Source organism: Eucyclogobius newberryi, unplaced genomic scaffold (assembly GCF_026437365.1).
Source record: "Eucyclogobius newberryi isolate DKJ021-1_F unplaced genomic scaffold, fEucNew1.0.hap1 SCAF_9, whole genome shotgun sequence".
NCBI classification, from domain to species: domain Eukaryota; kingdom Metazoa; phylum Chordata; class Actinopteri; order Gobiiformes; family Gobiidae; genus Eucyclogobius; species Eucyclogobius newberryi.
Genome location: NW_027316532.1, coordinates 16,051,471 through 16,074,725, shown reverse-complemented (window position 1 = coordinate 16,074,725; position 23,255 = coordinate 16,051,471). Strand labels below are relative to the sequence as shown.

At 44.4% G+C, this 23,255-nt stretch overlaps 4 protein-coding genes and 1 long non-coding RNA gene across 5 annotated transcripts in view; 1 reads left to right on the top strand and 4 right to left on the bottom strand.

Annotated features, from left to right (window-relative positions):
- Positions 1-23,255, bottom strand: part of LOC140353401 (uncharacterized) — a 110,701-nt gene that overhangs the window by 6,298 nt on the left and 81,148 nt on the right. The window lies entirely within an intron of this gene.
- Positions 911-2,353, bottom strand: LOC140353399 (uncharacterized). Its single transcript, XM_072437949.1, has one exon. It carries the CDS (start codon positions 2,325-2,327, stop codon positions 1,419-1,421), a length of 909 nt encoding a protein of 302 aa, XP_072294050.1. The 5' UTR covers positions 2,328-2,353; the 3' UTR covers positions 911-1,418.
- LOC140353406 (uncharacterized) lies at positions 5,270-5,621 on the top strand. The gene is made up of 2 exons (XR_011925922.1): positions 5,270-5,359; positions 5,476-5,621. It is a non-coding gene; the product is annotated as an uncharacterized lncRNA (long non-coding RNA).
- On the bottom strand, positions 6,213-9,159 carry LOC140354360 (uncharacterized). Its single transcript, XM_072439334.1, has 3 exons — positions 8,964-9,159; positions 7,248-7,334; positions 6,213-7,165 (listed from the first exon to the last, which is right to left on the bottom strand). The coding sequence occupies exons 1-3, from the start codon at positions 9,157-9,159 to the stop codon at positions 6,213-6,215; spliced, it is 1,236 nt and encodes a 411-aa protein (XP_072295435.1).
- Positions 10,918-22,308, bottom strand: LOC140354359 (uncharacterized). The gene is made up of 4 exons (XM_072439332.1): positions 22,133-22,308; positions 20,428-21,290; positions 18,114-18,248; positions 10,918-11,879 (listed from the first exon to the last, which is right to left on the bottom strand). Exons 1-4 carry the CDS (start codon positions 22,292-22,294, stop codon positions 10,943-10,945), a joined length of 2,097 nt encoding a protein of 698 aa, XP_072295433.1. The 5' UTR covers positions 22,295-22,308; the 3' UTR covers positions 10,918-10,942.

The following is a 23,255-nucleotide window of genomic DNA, read 5'->3' as shown; positions in this document are numbered from 1 at the left end:
GGCAGTGGGGTGGCCTCTGTGGAAGTCCACCACCATCTCCTTGGTCTTTCCCGCGTTGATGAGGAGGTGGTTCCGCTGACACCAGTCCACAAAGTCCTGCGTCAGTCCTCTGTACTCCGCATCATCGTCGTCCATGATGAGTCCGACGATGGCAGAGTCATCAGAGAACTTCTGCAGGACACAGCTGTCCGTGTCATGTCTGAAGTCTGCAGTGTAAAGGGTGAAGAGAAAGGGCGCGAGGACGGGGCCCTGGGGCCCCCCACACTGCAAGTGTCAAAGTCTTAATGGAGCTAAGTAACTTGACTCTTACTCGAGTACAATGTTTGGCTTCTCTCCCTCGTCTGCAGCGCCGCTCTTCAATCACCAATTATTTACAGTTTAAAGAGATTGTTGGGCACGTTTATCAAAGACGGCCTAGTTGATCGTGGAGTTAATAAAAAAGCGTCTGTCATCGAGGCACAAACAGAAATGACGCCTCTGCACAACTCTTGTTCCTGATTTGTTTGAAATTTGTTTGCAATTAATATAAATATATGTTTTAAATCAGTCATAAAGTGTTTCCTTGTGGTGTTTTCTGATGTAAAGCACTTTGTCTTCTCTGGGTTGTCGTAAAGTCGTCTACGAATAAAGTTTGATTGGTTTTGAATTCTTTGTAATGACATGAACCTGCTCAAACCTGGCACGTGTCGTTATCATGATGTTCACATGTTTGTGCTTTTGTCCCTGAACAAATAAATACTTTTCTCTTTTCTTACGTATTGACACGAGTAAATGAGTGACACAAGTGAGACTGTGGCGAGACGAGAACCTTTATTTGTCCCACAACCGGAAAGGACACGACAGCAGAAGAACAAACTAAACCCTGAACAAAAACTCCATCAGTTCTGTAAATAAACAATGTCAACGCTCTTTCTGTTTTATTACACACTGATCAACTGTAAGGTTCCTCTGTGGCGTGAACGCAGTAATGTACCACTCATCCTGGTTCTAAAACATGCAATAAGATTTAAAAAGATCAGAAGTTTGTGAGTTGTTGTTAGTTTTTAAAGATTCAAATTCCTGATGTTACGGATTCTCAGTGTGATTTAGTTGTTTTCTTGGCGTTTCTTCGGGCGTTGGCCCCAGAGTCAGCAGACAAAGGTTCTTCTTATCCGGTGCTGTGGTTCTTGACAGGGTTCCTCTGTGGAACCCGTGCTGAAGGTTCCTGTTCAGTTTACGCTAAGGTTGAGATACACTTTATATGTGGCCCTCAGGAGCAGCGCCAGGTCTCGGGCTCGGCCCGGCCAGGTCTCGGGCTCGGCCCGGCCAGGTCTCGGGCTCGGCCCGGCCAGGACTCGGGAGGATTTGACTGGTTGAACATGTTGTGTTGATGGAAGAAATGCACCCAGACACGAGGAGAACATGCAAACTCCGTGCAGTTAGAGTCTATGTGTGTGATTCCTCAGGTGGACGTTTAGGGATGTTTTTTGAGTAAATGTTTTCCTGCATATCAAACAGCTGTAAGGTCTCTCTCCAGTGTGGCGTCTCATATGTGAATTGAGAGTACTGTTTTGGGCAAATGTTTTGTTACAAACTGGACAGCTGTAAGGTCTTTCCCCTGTGTGAACCCTCACGTGATAATCCAAAGAGGTTTGTTGACTAAATGTTTTGTTACATATCAAACAGCTGTAAGGTTTCTCTCCTGTGTGATGTCTCATGTGGATTTTCAGATGGTCTGATCGGGCAAAACTTTTGTTACAAGCTGGACAGCTGTAAGGTCTTTCTCCTGTGTGAGTTCTGAAGTGTCTTTCTAACTTCTGTTTAGTCTTAAATCTCTTCTGACAAAGAAAGCACTCATGTTGCTTGTCCCCTGCTCCTCCTCCTGCTCCTCCTTGTCCTCCTTCGGTACCTGAGCCGTGTCCCTCTGTGACAGTGGCTCTGTTCTCTGCTCCACACTTGTATTTGCTGAATAGACCTGAGTTGTGTGCAGCTGTACTTGTGTCTTTTATCTGGACTTGGTTGTAGTGGTCTCCATCAGCCTCTGTCTCCATCTGTGCAGTTGAACTGCTGGCTGGAGGTTCCCAGTCTTCATCATTGTCAGTTTGCTCCTCAGTCTGTGAGTGTAAATGTCCATGTGGGTCTAAGCTGATGTCTGCTCCTGCTCCTCCACAGAGCTCTCCCTGTGTCAACTCTCTGTGCTCAGTTTGTCTTTGTTGAAGCAGTGAGGACTGCTCTTCACTCTTCACACACACAGCAGTGAACTCTGGGAGCTGCTCTTCCTCCTGTTTCAGCAAATGTTCCTCTGGTTCCTCCTTAATCTGTGCAGGCTCTGGAGTTTCCTCACTCATAAGATCAGGACTGCACCAGTCGGTCTGAACACCTGCAGGAGAGAAGGAGAAATATGTATAACAATTGTATATAATAAATTCGACTGTTGTTGTTGCTATAATTAATCACTGGCAGGACACTTCTGACATAAACATTATATTCTTTGTAATACAGTAAAAGGCTGCACATTTGTGTTGTGCCTGAACACTGTTGTGGAAAAATATAATCTGGCCCTTTGCTTTTTAACTTTTAGTTCTAAACACACAGCTGGACACAACCCCTCCCTGCCTGAAGATTTACATGTCCCAGGCCAGGCCCCGTTTGGTTTCACACAAGGACAAAGAGCAAGACATGTAAATTGAATCAATGCAAATGTTATCCACTGTCTCCCGAAACCCCTGGTTCTTTGGTCCCTTTGCACCCGCGCTACCTGTCTGACCGGTAACTTTCCGTGTGTGGGGTCATGTGACTGAGGTATATAAATAAGGAGGACATGGGACAAGGGGGAGATTCTGATCATGTAATGTACCAGAGAGAGAGAGAAACGCCTGATTAAATCACCTTAACATTGAGACAAAGCAACTCGCCTCCTTGCCTTATTTTTGCCATTACAACACGTTCACACGTGAACTGAACGCACTGGATTACTGCAGACGAACGATACTGTGAACGCATTCATTCTGGTGTCTGTGAACGGCATGTTCATTCTTTTTAAATTTCGTTCAATAATGTGTCAGATTTCTAGAAAAACACATCGTTATGTTGCCCAATCAGAGCCTGGCAAGTGTGGGCGCTCCGAAGTTGTAGAGGCCGATAGCGCAGATAGAGATTTCGCATGTCGCACCACACTGAGCATGCGCATCAAAACAAAAAGCAGCATGGACGCGACAGCAACAGAGCAGCAGGAGTCGCCCTACGACCAGTTACACGAGTTTTATGATAAGGTCGGTGAGGATGGGAACAATCTAACATTTCTGTGCAAACTTTGCCCAGCAACTTTTCCCTCATGTTTTTGAGAATATACTGTGGGATTGAAAGCTGCAACTACTACTGCAGCTGCTGCTGCTGCTGCTGCTGCTGGTGCTACTAGTGTGGTTGGGTAAGGATTCAAAATTGGATATGAAGATGAAATCTGACACATAGTTTCAGCATTAAACTAATACAATAATTGTTGCCTGTGGTTGTATATGGGTTGTGGAAATAATTTTAGAACAATTATAGCACATCTATAATATAATAATATTGAAAAAAAGAACTGAACTAGTTCATTTTTTGGAGCTGTGAATTTAGGTCAAAATTTTTAATTATGAACTATGAACTGAACTAGTTCATGTAGAAAGTGAACTTTCCCAACACTGGTTCATGTCGTGGATCAATCATAAGGACAACACTTGTGTAAAATTTTAAGTTAGGACAAAAGATAATTTAACAAAGGCTCAAAATTATTTAAATAATACAAAACAAAGGGGTTTGGATTGTTTTTTAAAAACTAACCCAAAATTAAAACAAGGGGGAGAAATTACACTTTAAAGAGAAACCAAAAAGGACAAACTTAAGCAAAGTAACAAAAAGGACAAATATAACTAAACAGAACACAACATGAATATTCAGCTCAAAACACTGGTTTGTATTTGACGCAGAATTAAACTGTGTTTGTGTTTCACTAACACAACATGGACCATTCTTCTGTTTACGTCACAAACATGAAACTATTAACTACTATTTATGACCTCCTCATAAACATATGTTCGTTCACATTTTTATGGTAGAACATGAGCTTTAGATCAATCACACTTTATGTATAAAGCACTTTTCATTCACAGACTGTGACACAAAGTGCTTTACCTTAAAAACATTCCCACGCGCCACAGGGAAATGCATTGGTCACGTTTGGGTCTCGCGCTGCTCGGAATCATTTCTCAACATCTGGATCTGAGACTCACCTTCTGCTCTGAGGCTCAGAACCTCCTCCAGGAGCTGCTGGTTCCTCTGGTTCTCCTCTTTGGAGCGACACAGTTCCTCCTCATACTCCGCTATTGTTCTTTCAACCAGCGCAAAGATCTCTTCCGCAGCCGCAGTCAGACGCGCGTTCACCAGAGCTCTCAGCGCCAAACTCCTTTCACACATTTTAAACACTGTTTTTAGCTTTAGCTTTAGCTTTAGCTTTAGCTTAGCGCTGCCGTGTCCGACTTCCGCAGAAAACAAGACTTCCGCTCTAAATCCCGCCCCTTCAAAGTAAAATACTTTCCTTTCCCATTTTTAGCCATCTTGTTTTACTGGTCAGTGATTATTTTTGTCATTAATGAACCGGTCAAACAATCAGTTGAATTGTTTTACATAAAGGCTTTTTCAACACATCCAACAGACAAATAAAGGTGGAAATATGTGACTGAAAACGTCAATTTAAAGCATATTTATAAAGCATTTATTATGTTAAAACAAAAATAAAAAAATACTAGTCTGTTTTAGAGTATAAATACAACTATATATATTTTAAAATCGTTGCAGGTTCAGTCTTTTTAATGAGAAAGCAGTTTCGTCCATGTGTCCGTCTCTCCTCGTGTCACCCCCGCTCGTGTCCTCGCGTGTCCGTCCCTCCTCGTGTCCTCGTGTCCGTCCTTGGACTCAAAACTCTCAGTTTGAGATGAGCTTTAGAGTTTTCTGTAAAACATTCTTTCGTCATTTATACATGACATTATTACAGTTTTATATTTCAGAGTTTAATGGTTTATTTTACGATTCTGTTTAAACAATGTGTTATAAACTTAAAGTACATTTGATCGTCGATTTCAGGCTTTTCAGACGCCGTTTACTTCAAAAACATTACTACAAAACTACTATTTATTACTTACTCTTAAAATTATATTTGTTCAAGATTATTTTGATTATGATTAAAAAATATTTTTCGAAAAATCTTATTTCTTACAGTAAAAAGGAGGTCAGTGAGGAAGGAGGAGGTCATTGAGACTGGAGGAGGAGGTCAGTGAGGCTGGAGGAGGTCAGTGAGGAAGGAGGAGGTCAATGAGGCTGGAGGAGGTCAGTGAGGCTGGAGGTCAATGAGGCTGGAGGAGGAGGAGATCAGTGAGGCTGGAGGAGGAGGTCAATGAGGCTGGAGGAGGAGGAGATCAGTGAGGCTGGAGGAGGAGGTCAATGAGGCTGGAGGAGGAGGAGGAGGTCGGTGAGGCTGGAGGAGGAGGTCAGTGAGGCTGGAGGAGGAGGTCAGTGAGGATGGAGGAGGAGGTCAGAGAGGCTGGAGGAGGAGGTCTGTGAGGATGGAGGAGGAGGTCAGTGAGGCTGGAGGAGGAGGTCTGTGAGGATGGAGGAGGAGGTCAGTGAGGCTGGAGGAGGAGGTCAGTGGGATGGAGGAGGTCAGTGAGGCTGGAGGAGGAGGTCAGTGAGGATGGAGGAGGAGAGGAGGAGGTCAGTGAGGAGGAAGTCAGTGAGGCTCCAGGAGGAGGTGTGCACGAGGAGTCGGTCTGCAGAATTCTAAGCATGTTGGTGATTTCGACAGCTGAAGGCCGTCCATAAAGAAGGTTATTGCAATAGTCGAGTCTCTAAGAGATGAAGACTTAAATGAGGGTTTCCACAGAAGAGTTGGAGAGGGAGGGGCGGAAGCGGGGCGGAGCAGAGGCGGGACAGAGCGGGGCGGAGGTGGGACGGAGGCAGGGCAGAAGCTTGACAGAGGTGGGACGGAGGCAGGTGATGGAAAAAAGCAGTGTTAGTTATGTGACAACTGCAGAGTTTGAAGGAAAGGGTGGAGTCAAAGATAAATCAAAGATTCCTGATCCGAGCTGGGGAGGAGCCTGTGGGGAGGAGCCTGTGGGGAGGGGCCTGTGGGGAGGAGCGTGTTGGGCTGTGTCTCCTCCAGCGTCATCCTGAAAGAGTCTTTTTGAGTAAATGGTTTCTTACGGATTAAACAGCTGTAAGGTCTCACCCTTGTGAACTTTCATGTGAGTTTTGAGATTACACCTTTGAGTAAATGTTTTTTTACAAACTGAACAACTGTGAGGTCTCTCTCCTGTGTGAGTTCTCATGTGTGTCTTGAGATTACACTTGAGGATGAATGTTTTTGTACAGATGTCACAGCTGAAACGTTTCTCTGCAGTGTGGATTCTCATATGGACGTTGAGATTACTTTTGACGACAAATGCTTTATTACAAACTGAGCAGCTGTAAGGTCTTTCCCCTGTGTGAGCTCGCACATGATAATCTAAAGAAGTTTGTTGAGTAAATCTTTTCTTACAAAATGAACAACTGTAAGGTTTATCTCCTGTGTGAATTCTCATGTGTGTTTTTAGGCTCTGTTTGACTGAAAATCTCTTCTGACAAACAAAGCACTCATATTGCTTGTCCCCTGCTCCTGCTGCTCCTCCTCCTGCTCCAGTCCCTGAGCCGTGTCCCTCTGTGACAGTGGCTCTGCTTTCTGCTCCACACTTGTATTTGCTGAATAGACTTGAGTTGTGTGCAGCTGTACTTGTGTCTTTTATCTGGACTCGGTTGTAGTGGTCTCCATCAGCCTCTGTCTCCATCTGTGCAGTTGAACTGCTGGCTGGAGGTTCCCAGTCTTCATCATTGTCAGTTTGTTCCTCAGTCTGTGAGTGTAAATGTCCATGTGGGTCTAAGCTGATGTCTGCTCCTGCTCCTCCACAGAGCTCTCCCTGTGTCAACTCTCTGTGCTCAGTTTGTCTTTGTTGAAGCAGTGAGGACTGCTCTTCACTCTTCACACACACAGCAGTGAACTCTGGGAGCTGCTCTTCCTCCTGATTCAGCAAATGTTCCTCTGGTTCCTCTTTAATCTGTGCAGTCTCTGGAGTTTCCTCATTCACAGGATCAGGACTGCACCAGTTGGTCTGAACACCTGCAGGAGAGAAGGAGAAATATATTTATCACAATAACTTTAGATGAATCATTTGCTCCCACCAACTAAAAGGAAAACAGACCAGTCCACTTGTTTGGCGGACACTTCTGTGTGAATGTGGTGAATGTTTGGTGCTGGTCAGAGGCCGAAGGATCAGATCTGAAGCCTCCTGAGACACAGGACCAGCTTAAACTTAACAAGCCCAAAGACAATCTTCCACCAATGTAAACAACTCCATCTCTGCTGTTTGATATAAATGGACTTTCACAGTTGTTTGTGAGGTATATTTTTCATTACCCACAGTAAATGACCTGGTCCCTGAGCAGCGTTCAACAGCCAATAACGTGTCACTACAGTATCTAATCAAACATACATTTGTGTGGCTCAGTGGTCGAGTGGAATGTGCTAATGTCACGCTTCATGTGACAGCTTCTGGACAACTTTCTCTCTCTCGTCCTCATTTAACGCTGCTCTAATAAAGCTCACGGCCCAAACATCCTGGAGAAAATGTGTTAATCAAATTGATAATTTCTTTTAAAAATTCAAAAGTTAGCGTCAGTGTTGATAAACGGTTCCAGTCGCACAGACAAAGTATTGGGCGTGTTTCTAGTGCCATGAGTGATGGGCAAAATGAAGAAAGTGGCTGAAGCTGAAGTGGGCGTGTCAGGTGAAGTCAGGTGACCAACGTCGTGTTTGTGTGGAATTAGAAAACCGGAGAAAGTGTGAATTTGGAACAACCAAAAACTGGCACACGTGTGTATTGTGCCGTTCGGCTTTACAAACGTTGTATTGGACGCTGCAGCAAACACATTTTATCGTCTTTTGTCTTTAATAAGAAAGTGTTTTTTTAATAACTAATAATCATTTCCAAAAATATGAATAGTTCTTCTTCCAACAATTCATTATTTTTGACCTACAGCTGGTCAGACGTAATAAACCAGCCCAAGCCGCGCTCATAAATGCCACCTTAATATTCATTTTCATTTGTGTCTCATACATGTCCTTTTGAGTTCTTGCATAAAATAAAAAAACTAAACGGTTTTATTTAATAGCTGAAGCGAGCGCAACGACACAAGCCACAACGACCTGTGACCGTCTTAAGCTGAACGACCTGTGACCGTCTTAAGCTGAACGACCTGTGACCGTCTTAAGCTGGACTGTGTTTGACTTTTACAGAAACGTCTCGTCTCGCGACACAAACCAAAACCATCGATCGAACTTCTTCTCCAACTGTCAATCACCACCTAAGCCAGGCCCACGTGACCTTCTTATGATAATTCACGGCGATATAAAAGAGGTTTTGATCATTTGTTAATCTAATGTTTGTTAATGAACCATAAACTAGAGAAGATTTGTGTCTAAGGCAACAAACCTCATGAAAAGTGATTAGGGACAAGTATGTGTTTTATGGCTTCAATAGGTTTTTGACATCAGATAAAAGTAAAATAACATGTGGACAGAAGCATGAGTCCAGTAACACTGACTGGACACGTGGTGTTTGTGTACACACAGGTGACAGCAGCAGCACTGACTGTCCAGCAGTGGTCAGTACTGGACAGTGGTCAGTGCTTTATGACTGAAATGTGACACTTTGCCTCATTTTGACACTCTTAAAAGCTGAGCTGCCCTTGTTTCTTGGGATAATTGACTTATTTTATAACTATTACACTCTGGTCACCGTGACCTTTCTGATGGTGAAAATCAATTGTAAATCTGACACTTTTGAAATGTTTTCTCATGTGTGTCTCTCTCTCTGTCTCTGTCTTTGTGGCATTTCACAAAACTAAGAGATAAAAACGTGCAAACGTGCCTACTGCTCTGAGGCTCAGAACCGAGTCCAGGAGCTGCTGGTTCCTCTGGTTCTCCTCTTTGGAGCGACACAGTTCCTCCTCATACTCCGCTATTGTTCTTTCAACCAGCGCAAAGATCTCTTCCGCAGCCGCAGTCAGACGCGCGTTCACCAGAGCTCTCAGCGCCAAACTCCTTTCACACATTTTAAACACAGGCTTTAGCTTTAGCTTTAGCTTTAGCTCGGCGCCGCTGTGCCGGACTTTCGCTCTAAATCCCGCCCACATTTCCGTCCCTTCAGCATAAAATACATTTAACCTTTAAGACGTCTTATATGGTTGGATTGTAGAGTTTTAGGGGGAATATTTTAAGAACTATTCTAAGCATGATGATGTTATACATCATTTAAACTCCGAGATGTTTAATACATAAAACACAGACTGAAACCACTCACCTGTAGGAGATATCATCACATTATGCATTGACCTCTGTTCCCTTGGTAACTGTGGGTTTCCCTCGTGGCAGGAAATATAACTCATGAACTTACTAATATGAACTAAAACATGGCTCAAAAATCCTTTTTTATATTATTCACATATTTTGAATAATCCACACTTTATGGCGTTACTGCTTGGGACACACTTCGTGTGAAATCATTTCTGACACTGAAAATCATCTGACCAGATGTCCAAACGGTCAAGGTCCGGCACTCGAGTACAGGTACGGGTCCGGCACTCGAGTACAGGTACGGGTCCGGCACCAGGTACGGGTCCGGCACTCGAGTACAGGTATGGGTCCGGCAGGTATGGGCCCGGCACTCGAGTACAGGTACGGGCCCGGCACTCGAGTACAGGTACGGGCCCGGCACTCGAGTACAGGTATGGGTCCGGCAGGTATGGGCCCGGCACTCGAGTACAGGTACGGGCCCGGCACTCGAGTACAGGTACGGGCCCGGCACTCGAGTACAGGTACGGGTCCGGCACTCGAGTACAGGTACGGGTCCGGCACTCGAGTACAGGTACGGGTCCAGCAGGTATGGGCCCGGCACTCGAGTACAGGTACGGGCCCGGCACTCGAGTACAGGTACGGGCCCGGCACTCGAGTACAGGTACGGGCCCGGCACTCGAGTACAGGTACGGGTCCGGCACTCGAGTACAGGTACGGGCCCGGCACTCGAGTACAAGTACAAGTCACACTCGAGTACAAGTACAAGTCTCACTCGAGTACAAGTCTCACTCGAGTACAAGTACAAGTCACACTCGAGTACAAGTACAAGTCACACTAAAGTACAGGCCATAAGAAATTCCCAAACATGATGAAAATATGAAGACAAGAACACACTTTATCAGATACTTTCTCTCTCAATCCCTGGACACAAAACAGATCCGTCACCACACGAAAGACAAACTATTCAAATCCAAATTCACCAGCTGCAAAATAAAAGGATCCGTTCTACGTTATAAATATGCAGTTTACTTCAGGACAGTTAAATACAGTTAAACAGTCATGATGGTAGAAAGTTCATGTGCTTTGGATTATGTTTGATTATGTTTTTTTTAGGGTTTGGTTTCTCTTAGTCTCTTATTTAAAAAGAGGAAAAGCACATCATCGATACAAAACAGTCGATTGTGAAGGTTGATCTCACGACAATGTGAAGACCATAAAAAGAAAGGAAATGATGAAGATAAAAGCTAAAATTGTCAGGGTAATTAGTTTGTTTTCTTGAGGTTCCTTCAGGTGTTGGTCAGACTGTGCAAACAAAGGTTCTTCTGGTCCGGTCGTGGTGAAGGGCCTGGTTCTTGACACGGTTCTTCTGTAGAACTCGAGCTGAAGGGCCTAGTTCTTGACACGGTTCCTCTGTAGAACTCTTGGTGAAGGGCCTAGATCTTGACACGGTTCTTCTGTAGAACTCGAGCTGAAGGGCCTGGTTCTAGACACAGGTCCTCTGTAGAACTCAAGCTGAAGGTTCTTGTTCAGTTTATGTCAAAGTCACAGTCTGTGTCGGCCTTTTCTCATGTGGACATTTAAAGAAGATTTATGAGTAAATGTTCTCTGACAGATCAAGCAGCTGTAAGGTCTCTCCCCAGTGTGATGTCTCATATGGACTTGCAAGTGTTGTGTGAGGGCAAAGGTTTTGGTACAAATCAAGCAACTGTAAGGTTTCTCTCCTGTGTGGGTTTTCATATGTGTGTTGAGATTACTATTCTGAGAGAATGTTTTGTTACAAACTGAGCAACTGTATGGCTTCTCTCCTGTGTGAACTCTCACATGATAATCCAAAGAATTTTGTTGAGTAAATGTTTTATTACAAACAAAACAGCTGTAAGGTCTCTCTCCAGTGTGAATTCTGTTGTGTCTTTTTAAATTCCGTTTAGACTTAAATTTATTCTGACAAACAGAGCACTCATATTTCTTGTCCCCATCTCCTACTCCTCCTCTTGCTCCTCCTCCTGCTGCTGCTCCTCCTCCTCCTCTTGCTCCTGCTCCAGTCCCTGAGCCGTGTCCCTCTGTGACAGTGGCTCTGCTTTCTGCTCCACACTTGTATTTGCTGAATAGACCTGAGTTGTGTGCAGCTGTACTTGTGTCTTTTATCTGGACTTGGTTGTAGTGGTCTCCATCAGCCTCTGTCTCCATCTGTGCCGTTGAACTGCTGGCTGGAGGTTCCCAGTCTTCATCATTGTCAGTTTGTTCCTCAGTCTGTGAGTGTAAATGTCCATGTGGGTCTAAGCTGATGTCTGCTCCTGCTCCTCCACAGTGCTCTCCCTGTGTCAACTCTCTGTGCTCAGTTTGTCTTTGTTGAAGCAGTGAGGACTGCTCTTCACTCTTCACACACACAGCAGTGAACTCTGGGAGCTGCTCTTCCTCCTGTTTCAGCAAATGTTCCTCTGGTTCCTCTTTAATCTGTGCTGTCTCTGGAGTTTCCGCCCTCACACATGGCTCAGGACTGAACGTGTCCTTCCGAACACCTGCAAGAGAGAAGGAGAAATATGGAACAATCAGTTTTGATGAGCAGTTACTTTCACAGGACCGTCCCCCCTCACCGCCGTAGACTCCTTTCGCTTCCACTTTAACTCAGGAGATCAAGTGGAAGTCGATTGTTTGTATTTCTGCAGTTTCTACTGCAGCACTACTTTTTTGCAATTTTCATGTCCAAAGTTTATCTACAATCAACATTTTAATCAACACCAAAGAGCGCTGTGACCATTCAACAAATCCATCATTAATAAATCAACTGTGCAGATTTGGATCCATCAAATGGAGCGTCCACTGGAAGAGGACCCACAAACGAGAAGGAGGAGGACGCCGTCCATCCTGTCCAAGCCCTGGCCATAAGACATAAAAAAAGACAAATAAACTAATCTAATCTAAACCATCACCTCCTCCATCACCGTGTGGTACGCTGGAGCCACAGCCAGGGACAAACAGAGACTACAGCGCCCTCTGCTGAGAAGGTGATCATGTCTCCAGGATCTGTGCGTCAGGGACAGTTTACGGTCTTTTATCACTATGTAAATGTAAGAATATGTCAGATACAATGAAAGTCTCTTAAATAATTATATTTTAAGTGGAGAAACTATGAATATTTCTTGTCCATTTGTATTGCCAAGTTATGGTATTTACACAAATACGGCACACAGACAGACATACACAGAGACACACACACTCTAAATGTGGGAGATTGGATAAATGTATTCAGAGGGTGGAGAAGCATAGCGGTCAGGGCCGGTGGAGTGTCCAGTTCTTGGAAAGGTTTGGTCCTGGGACTGGGCAGGAAGGCGTTCGGGGCCCTTTATTAGGAATGGACTTGCCTGGGTTCTGGGTTCAGCACATGTTTTTGGTATGAACCCTTTTGTTTTCCATGTTGTAGTTCTTGTATTTGTATTTCGACCAGAGTTCCATAGCATTGTTAAACTAATAAGAGTATAATAAATAAATAGTATAATAAATAGAATACATGGAAAAAGTTGCAAGTAGCTTCTTTAATGTTAATGGCATATTGAACCCAATCAAACGATCAAAAATGTGATTTATTTAAAGGCGGTATGGACGATTTTTCGGCGATTTGAGAACGCAGGCGGAGATGAACACTAGGGGGAGCCAGTGTCACATGTTTATAATGACACGTGGAGGGAGATGAACACTAGGGGGAGCCAGTGTCACATGTTCATAATGACATGTGGAGGGAGATGAACACTAGGGGGAGCCAGTGTCACATGTTTATAATGACACGTGGAGGGAGATGAACACTAGGGGGCGCCAGTGTCACATGTTCATGACACGTGGAGGGAGATGAACACTAGGGGGCGCCAGTGTCACATGTTCATAATGACATGTGGAGGGAGATGAACACTAGGGGGCGCCAGTGTCACATGTTTATAATGACATGTGGAGGGAGATGAACACTAGGGGGCGCCAGTGTCACATGTTTATAATGACATGTGGAAGGAGATGAACACTAGGGGGCGCCAGTGTCACATGTTTATAATGGCATGTGGAGGGAGATGAACACTAGGGGGCGCCAGTGTCACATGTTTATAATGACATGTGGAGGGAGATGAACACTAGGGGGCGCCAGTGTCACATGTTCATAATGACATGTGGAGGGAGATGAACACTAGGGGGCGCCAGTGTCACATGTTTATAATGACATGTGGAGGGAGATGAACACTAGGGGGCGCCAGTGTCACATGTTCATGACATGTGGAGGGAGATGAACACTAGGGGGAGCCAGTGTCACATGTTTATAATGACACGTGGAGGGAGATGAACACTAGGGGGAGCCAGTGTCACATGTTCATAATGACATGTGGAGGGAGATGAACACTAGGGGGAGCCAGTGTCACATGTTTATAATGACACGTGGAGGGAGATGAACACTAGGGGGCGCCAGTGTCACATGTTCATGACACGTGGAGGGAGATGAACACTAGGGGGCGCCAGTGTCACATGTTTATAATGACATGTGGAGGAGATGAACACTAGGGGGCGCCAGTGTCACATGTTTATAATGACATGTGGAGGGAGATGAACACTAGGGGGCGCCAGTGTCACATGTTTATAATGACATGTGGAGGGAGATGAACACTAGGGGGCGCCAGTGTCACATGTTCATGACATGTGGAGGGAGATGAACACTAGGGGGAGCCAGTGTGACATGTTTATAATGACACGTGGAGGGAGATGAACACTAGGGGGAGCCAGTGTCACATGTTCATAATGACATGTGGAGGGAGATGAACACTAGGGGGAGCCAGTGTCACATGTTTATAATGACACGTGGAGGGAGATGAACACTAGGGGGCGCCAGTGTCACATGTTCATGACACGTGGAGGGAGATGAACACTAGGGGGCGCCAGTGTCACATGTTCATAATGACATGTGGAGGGAGATGAACACTAGGGGGCGCCAGTGTCACATGTTTATAATGACATGTGGAGGGAGATGAACACTAGGGGGCGCCAGTGTCACATGTTTATAATGACATGTGGAAGGAGATGAACACTAGGGGGCGCCAGTGTCACATGTTTATAATGGCATGTGGAGGGAGATGAACACTAGGGGGCGCCAGTGTCACATGTTCATAATGATATGTGGAGGGAGATGAACACTAGGGGGCGCCAGTGTCACATGTTTATAATGACATGTGGCGGGAGATGAACTATAGGGGGCGCCAGTGTCACATGTTCATAATGACATGTGGAGGGAGATGAACACTAGGGGGAGCCAGTGTCACATGTTTATAATGACACGTGGAGGGAGATGAACACTAGGGGGCGCCAGTGTCACATGTTCATGACACGTGGAGGGAGATGAACACTAGGGGGCGCCAGTGTCACATGTTCATAATGACATGTGGAGGGAGATGAACACTAGAGGGCGCCAGTGTCACATGTTTATAATGACACGTGGAGGGAGATGAACACTAGGGGGCGCCAGTGTCACATGTTCATGACACGTGGAGGGAGATGAACACTAGGGGGCGCCAGTGTCACATGTTCATAATGACATGTGGAGGGAGATGAACACTAGGGGGAGCCAGTGTCACATGTTTATAATGACACGTGGAGGGAGATGAACACTAGGGGGAGCCAGTGTCACATGTTCATAATGACATGTGGAGGGAGATGAACACTAGGGGGAGCCAGTGTCACATGTTCATAATGACATGTGGAGGGAGATGAACACTAGGGGGCGCCAGTGTCACATGTTCATGACACGTGGAGGGAGATGAACACTAGGGGGCGCCAGTGTCACATGTTCATAATGACATGTGGAGGGAGATGAACACTAGGGGGCGCCAGTGTCACATGTTTATAATGACATGTGGAGGAGATGAACACTAGGGGGCGCCAGTGTCACATGTTTATAATGACATGTGGAGGGAGATGAACACTAGGGGGCGCCAGTGTCACATTTTTATAATGACATGTGGAGGGAGATGAACACTAGGGGGCGCCAGTGTCACATGTTCATGACATGTGGAGGGAGATGAACACTAGGGGGAGCCAGTGTCACATGTTTATAATGACACGTGGAGGGAGATGAACACTAGGGGGAGCCAGTGTTACATGTTCATAATGACATGTGGAGGGAGATGAACACTAGGGGGAGCCAGTGTCACATGTTTATAATGACACGTGGAGGGAGATGAACACTAGGGGGCGCCAGTGTCACATGTTCATGACACGTGGAGGGAGATGAACACTAGGGGGCGCCAGTGTCACATGTTTATAATGACATGTGGAGGGAGATGAACACTAGGGGGCGCCAGTGTCACATGTTCATAATGACATGTGGAGGGAGATGAACACTAGGGGGCGCCAGTGTCACATGTTTATAATGACATGTGGAGGGAGATGAACACTAGGGGGCGCCAGTGTCACATGTTCATGACATGTGGAGGGAGATGAACACTAGGGGGAGCCAGTGTCACATGTTTATAATGACACGTGGAGGGAGATGAACACTAGGGGGAGCCAGTGTCACATGTTCATAATGACATGTGGAGGGAGATGAACACTAGGGGGAGCCAGTGTCACATGTTTATAATGACACGTGGAGGGAGATGAACACTAGGGGGCGCCAGTGTCACATGTTCATGACACGTGGAGGGAGATGAACACTAGGGGGCGCCAGTGTCACATGTTTATAATGACATGTGGAGGAGATGAACACTAGGGGGCGCCAGTGTCACATGTTTATAATGACATGTGGAGGGAGATGAACACTAGGGGGCGCCAGTGTCACATGTTTATAATGACATGTGGAGGGAGATGAACACTAGGGGGCGCCAGTGTCACATGTTCATGACATGTGGAGGGAGATGAACACTAGGGGGAGCCAGTGTCACATGTTTATAATGACACGTGGAGGGAGATGAACACTAGGGGGAGCCAGTGTCACATGTTCATAATGACATGTGGAGGGAGATGAACACTAGGGGGAGCCAGTGTCACATGTTTATAATGACACGTGGAGGGAGATGAACACTAGGGGGCGCCAGTGTCACATGTTCATGACACGTGGAGGGAGATGAACACTAGGGGGCGCCAGTGTCACATGTTCATAATGACATGTGGAGGGAGATGAACACTAGGGGGCGCCAGTGTCACATGTTTATAATGACATGTGGAGGGAGATGAACACTAGGGGGCGCCAGTGTCACATGTTTATAATGACATGTGGAAGGAGATGAACACTAGGGGGCGCCAGTGTCACATGTTTATAATGGCATGTGGAGGGAGATGAACACTAGGGGGCGCCAGTGTCACATGTTCATAATGACATGTGGAGGGAGATGAACACTAGGGGGCGCCAGTGTCACATGTTTATAATGACATGTGGAGGGAGATGAACTATAGGGGGCGCCAGTGTCACATGTTCATAATGACATGTGGAGGGAGATGAACACTAGGGGGAGCCAGTGTCACATGTTTATAACCCACATACACTCTATAACAGAAGAGATTACTTTTCCTTTCTCAATAAAGACAGATCTAAATCTCTGAAGCAGATTTAGACACTCAGACCTCAGAGATCCTGTTCTACATTTGTAGATTAGGAGGAAAGATGTAAAAACACAGTTGGAGGTTCAATGCAGCTGCCTAATGACATTTTGTTTAAGGATAAAATGTACTTAAACATTAAGACTTATCTGGAGGAATATGAGACTTCGCCTCCTTTGGGACGCTTCCAAAGCAGTCTTGAGAGGACAAATTATACACACATAGACACAGCCCCCGAAACAAAGAAACAAAGGGAAACTTAAAAAAACTAAAACTACTGGAAGTAAATCATGCCACAAATGGGAATCAAATGCTACAGGAAATAAACAACATAAAAGACGAAATGAATGACCTGACAGGAAAGAGTTGATGAAAATGCTCGCGTTTCACTGTGTCTGAGACTGAAAGGATTTGATTTGGACTCTTCTCTTTGACGTCTTGTGTCTTTCTGTCACTTTAATGTTCCTTTTGTGTGAAGCACTTTGAACTGTCTTGTTCTCATTTGTGCTCTTCAGATGCCCCGCAGCAGATTCACGATTCTGTTATAACCAAGAAATGAAACTGAGAAACAACCACTATAACTGACTGAACTATCTATTCAAAATTAAATGAGGGCTTCACAAGGGCTTTAATGTCTAAATTGTATAAATGTATTAAGAATATGGACTACTTAACCCACTAATTACATTAAAAATAATGGGAAAGAAAGGATAGTTTTATTTTGACTGAAAAACATATGAATATCTCTTTGGAGAACCACAAAACCACACGTTTCAGAGGGAATTCTGTTGGGAAAATGTGTCACAAAGAAATGTATGACAACTAAAAAATTGAAGAATTTGACCAACTTTGGACCATTGTTTGGAGGAAAGTGAAATTCAATTTCACTTTGGACCAACTGGGATGTTCATTTTGGAGTTTGTGCACCGTAGTCTTTTTCATACATAATTATATTAAATACACAATCAGTATTCTTTGTATTGTTCATATTTTGTCACTTACGCGCTGGAAAATGATCAATTCAGTGTCTCACAGAACTGTCACAAAGCACATTCATATAAAAAGAGATAAAACATGAACGTGTGACTCTAAGAACGCACCTTCTGTCGTGTGTCCCGGGACCTGTGGGCTCAGAACCTCCTCCAGGAGCTGCTGGTTCCTCTGGTTCTCCTCTTTGGAGCGACACAGTTCCTCCTCATACTCCGCTATTGTTCTTTCAACCAGCGCAAAGATCTCTTCCGCAGCCGCAGTCAGACGCGCGTTCACCAGAGCTCTCAGCTCCAAACTCCTTTCATACATTTTAAACACTTCTTTTAGCTTCAACTTTAGCTTCAGCTTTAGCTCAGTGCCGCCGTGTCCGACTTCCGCGCTACGTCCCGCCCACATTCACGCCCCTTCAGAGTAAAATTAAGTGAAAATGTCTCGCCTGTAAATCTGAAAATGCTTCATACATTTCTAAAAATACTACATTATTTCTGTGTTTTACAATAAACGTTGTTTGGTTGCTTGGTGACAGTGGGGTTCCTTCATCTCCAAACTTTGTCAGGGAAAAATAATGCATGAATTGAATGAATATCAGATTGTACGACACATTTTGGCTTCAGTGTGTTCAGTGTTTTTCATGTTATATTTTCGTCTGTTCCGTCACGTGTTTCTGTAGTTCTTGTGTTCGTGTGCCGTGTTCGAACAAGAGTAAAAATTGGTAAATTAAAAAAAACTTCAACCCAATGGCATCGAAAAAATGACAAGTAGCATTTTTTACTGTTAAAAAAGATATTGAACCCAATCAAGTGAACAAAAATATGAACAAAGAAAAATAACAAATATACATTATATACTTACAAGAAACCCATTTAAGCAATGGGTTCACCTCAGAGTGGTATAAAGCTCTAAAAGACACACCTTTGCTTTTAAAAACGTTTAAATGGGCTCTTAAAAAAGCTCAGATTCCCACGAGGAAAGAAACCATCATGACAAGAACCTAAAGAAAGGGAGGGACAGACTAGTGTTATATTTGTTTGAAAAGGGACGTTGCACATTACTCATCAAACCATGTAAATATATGCAAATGTGCCCGAGGCCGATAAGAGCTCATTTGCATTGCTAGTCCCTTTGCCAGATGTCAAAGTGAAAACACGCCTCAAACTGACCAATCGCTGCCCTGACAGACTCACTGACTCTGGAAAGAGGGGTGGAATAGGGCTGTGCTTGGTCTCCCCTCCTGTTTGCTTTATACTTGGAGCCATTGGTACAATATTTTAGAGAAACAAAAACAACACACAATGTTTCAGTCGATGGGACATAAAATTGCCTGCTGCAGATGATGTTCCCTTATATTTGACGTAGGCAGACATTTCCACACCCAAAGTGATTTCTTCATGATTTCCTACTGGCGCCGCCCCCTTTTGACCTTTAGAAAAACGTATCCATTTAAATGGCAAATAGAATCTATTAAATATTTAGGTGTGGTTCTTCATAAAGAACTATCAACAATCAAAGAAATAAACTTTACTCCTCTTTTCTCAACAATAAAGATCTTGTGAAAGTGACTGACAAGGATTGAAACTATAAAAATGTATGTTTTGTCCAGATTTCTCTCTCTGTTCCAGACTGTTTGATGATGGAATAAAGTTATCTCTAGATTTATATGACAAGAAACCTCCAATTTGATTTAAAACTCTACAATGATCAAAAGTAAAAGGAGGCGGGGTTTACCTTGTGTACTTTATTTCAGGTGAAATGAGAGCTTTGCTGGTGTGATCCAGAATGTTGTGCTCAATGGTCTCATACTGAGAGTAATGTGGTGCCGGGGGTTCCTGTACAGGCCTTATACGGAGAATAATGTGGTGCCGGGTGTTCGGGCTCAAATCTGTGCTTACAACATGGAAGGAGCTGATCAGAACATACAAACTAGACAAAGATGTTAAAATTTTAAACTGGTAAAGCTTTATGACCAAAGGTTTACACCAAACACCATAAGCCTGAGGTTTAAGGAGTGGAAAACAAAAGGTATTTAAGTTTTTGACCAGATTGTGCGAAAGTAGATGTACTTCTCATTGGATGACCACGACATTGGAAAGACTTGTTTTCCCCCTCAAACAACAAAACAATACTTTTTCATAACACTACTTTATGTCAGTTCATAATAGAAAACATATGGTTTAACGTTATTAATTTTTCCTCTAGTCTGGACTTTTGAACAATCTAATGACATTTTAAAGGGTCTATCATACCCCTCTTCATTTTCTGTTGATTATGAGATGCGTTGTCTGCCTTTTATGCTTTAAAATTGAGTGTGTGTTGTTTTTTTTTTACAGTGCACTCATGTCCAAAGAGAAGTTTCATGAGCAAAATAATAAAATGCATTCAAAGTTTCGTTATGTTTTGAACTGTAACGGTAGAACAAACAATACATCCTAAAATCCATCACAAAGCAGGAAAATCCACGTGTTTGGTCCCAATGTTACTGGGAGTAGCCCCCCCAGCCCCCCTGGGTCCTTTGGCCACCGCGGCAGGAGTTACGCCCACTGCCTGGCCACTCGAGTATAAAATGTCGAGCTCGTCGCTTGCCAGTGTGAGTTTTGATGTGTTCGTTGAGATTACTTTTTTGGGCAAATGTTTTCTGACAGATCAAACAGCTGAAAGGTTTTTCTCCAGTGTGTATTCTCAAGTGATAATCCAAATAAGTTCGTCTAGTAAAGGTTTTCTTACAAACATTACAACTGTAAGGTCTCTCTCCTGTGTGAGTTCTGGTGTGTATTTCTAAGCTCTGTTTAGCTGTATATCTCTTCTGACAAACAGAGCACTCATATTTCTTGTCCCCCTCTCCTCCTCCTCCTCTTGCTCCTCCTCCTTCACCTCCTTCTGCTCCTCCTCCGCATGCTCCTCCTGCTCCAGTCCCTGAGCCGTGTCCCTCTGTGACACTGGCTCTGCTCTCTGCTCCACACTTGTATTTGCTGAATAGACCTGAGTTGTGTGCAGCTGTACTTGTGTCTTTTATCTGGACTTGGTTGTAGTGGTCTCCATCAGCCTCTGTCTCCATCTGTGCAGTTGAACTGCTGGCTTGAGGTTCCCAGTCTTCATCATTGTCAGTTTGTTCCTCAGTCTGTGAGTGTAAATGTCCATGTGGGTCTAAGCTGATGTCTGCTCCTGCTCCTCCACAGAGCTCTCCCTGTGTCAACTCTCTGTGCTCAGTTTGTCTTTGTTGAAGCAGTGAGGACTGCTCTTCACTCTTCACACACACAGCAGTGAACTCTGGGAGCTGCTCTTCCTCCTGTTTCAGCAAATGTTCCTCTGGTTCCTCTTTAATCTGTGCAGTCTCTAGGGTTTCCTCACTCACAAGATCAGGACTGTACCAGTCGATCTGAGCAACTGCAGGAGAGAAGGAGAAATATGTTTATCACTAATAACTTTAGATTCATCATTTGCTCCCACCAACCAAAAGGAAAACAGACCAGTCCACTTGTTTGATGGACACTTCTGTGTGAATGTGGTGAATGTTTGGTGCTGGTCAGAGGCTGAAGGGTCAGATCTGAAGCCTCCTGAGACACAGGACCAGCTTAACTGTATGTAAGGTTTTTATGTCTTGCCGCTGCCACAGGAGGCGCCAGAGGAAACTGTGTCCATGGCAGAGTCCTGAGGCCCAAATACAGAGTCCCGAGGTTCAAATACAGAGTCCTGAGGCCCAAACACAAAGTCCTGAAACAGAGTCAGTCCAGTATTTGTGAGAAACACGTGATAGTGGTTTTGCCTCCTGGAGCCACAGTTTCTCCAACAGTTGCATTTTTCTCTGAATAATTGGCACTTTGCACTGATTAATAAGCGTTAATAAATATTTCAGTCAGAGGGTTATAATGGCTGTAGCTTTGATTCATTTCTTGGTTCTTCCTTTAAGTTTTTACAGTCTTCCTATTTGTACTTTTGTTGAATAATGTTTACTCTTTTGAACCAATGTAGTGTTTTTATTACTACCGAGAATGGTCCAGTAGAAGGTGACAACATGCCTGGGTTAGCCTCTCGCACACTTCGTTTTTAAGACCAATAATGTACTTTTAGAATATGATTTATATTTTTAACCCTTTGTACCAATTAACAAAACTAAAAGATAAAAAAACGTGCCATGATCTGAGACTCACCTTCTGCTCTGTGAAGCCGGAGCTGTGGGCTCAGAACCTCCTCCAGGAGCTGCTGGTTCCTCTGGTTCTCCTCTTTGGAGCGACACAGTTCCTCCTCATACTCCGCTATTGTTCTTTCAACCAGCGCAAAGATCTCTTCCGCAGCCGCAGTCAGACGCGCGTTCACCAGAGCTCTCAGCGCCAAACTCCTTTCACACATTTTAAACACTGTTTTTAGCTGTAGCTTTAGCTGTAGTTTTAGCTTTAGCTTAGCGCCGCCGTGTTCGACTTCCGCGCTAAATCCCGCCCTTATTTCCGCTTCTTCAGAGTAAAAGACTTTTCATTATATTTATAAGTTTGGCCCCAAATGTAATGTTTATTAGAAAAGATTTAGAAACTAAATTCAAATCATTTCATACTTCTGTTGTTTTGGTTGTTTAACATTCTGTTTAAAAATGTTTCAGACCGACAGATAAAGAAGATTAGATTATGTTGTAGGTTCTCTCCTCTTCATTTAACTTTAAATATGAATAAAACTGTTCCGATGCTTAATATTCTTATTTTTGTTTTATCAAATACACATAGTAAAATAATTCAAATGATGAAATTCAATTGAAATTATGAACATGTAATACTTGATTAAAATCCACATGAAAAACTTTGTAATACGCCAATTAATACGCCAGGATTTACAAACACATTGGAGTCATTTCTTTAATCTACAGTTTATTTAAACATGATTGGTTATACCGTATAAAACCAATCATGCGCCGGCACCCCACCCACAGCGCCAACACCCCCCCACAGCGCTAACACCCTGCCGACAGCGCCAACACCCCGCCCACAGCGCTAACACCCCGCCCACAGGTCCGGCACCCCGCCCACAGCGCCGACACCCCGCCCACAGCGCCGGCACCCCGCCCACAGCGCCAACACCCCGCCCACAGCGCTAAAACCCTGCCCACAGCGCCGGCACCCCGCCCACAGCGCCAACACCCCGCCCGCAGCGCCGGCACTCCGCCTACAGCGCCAACACCCCGCCCGCAGCGCCGGCACTCCGCCTACAGCACCAGCACCCGCCCACAACGCCAGAATCCACAAAGAACGATGCACAATAATAAAAGTAAGATATATGAAATAAGACAAGCATTAAAGACACAAAGTTTAGTCTGTCTCTGTGT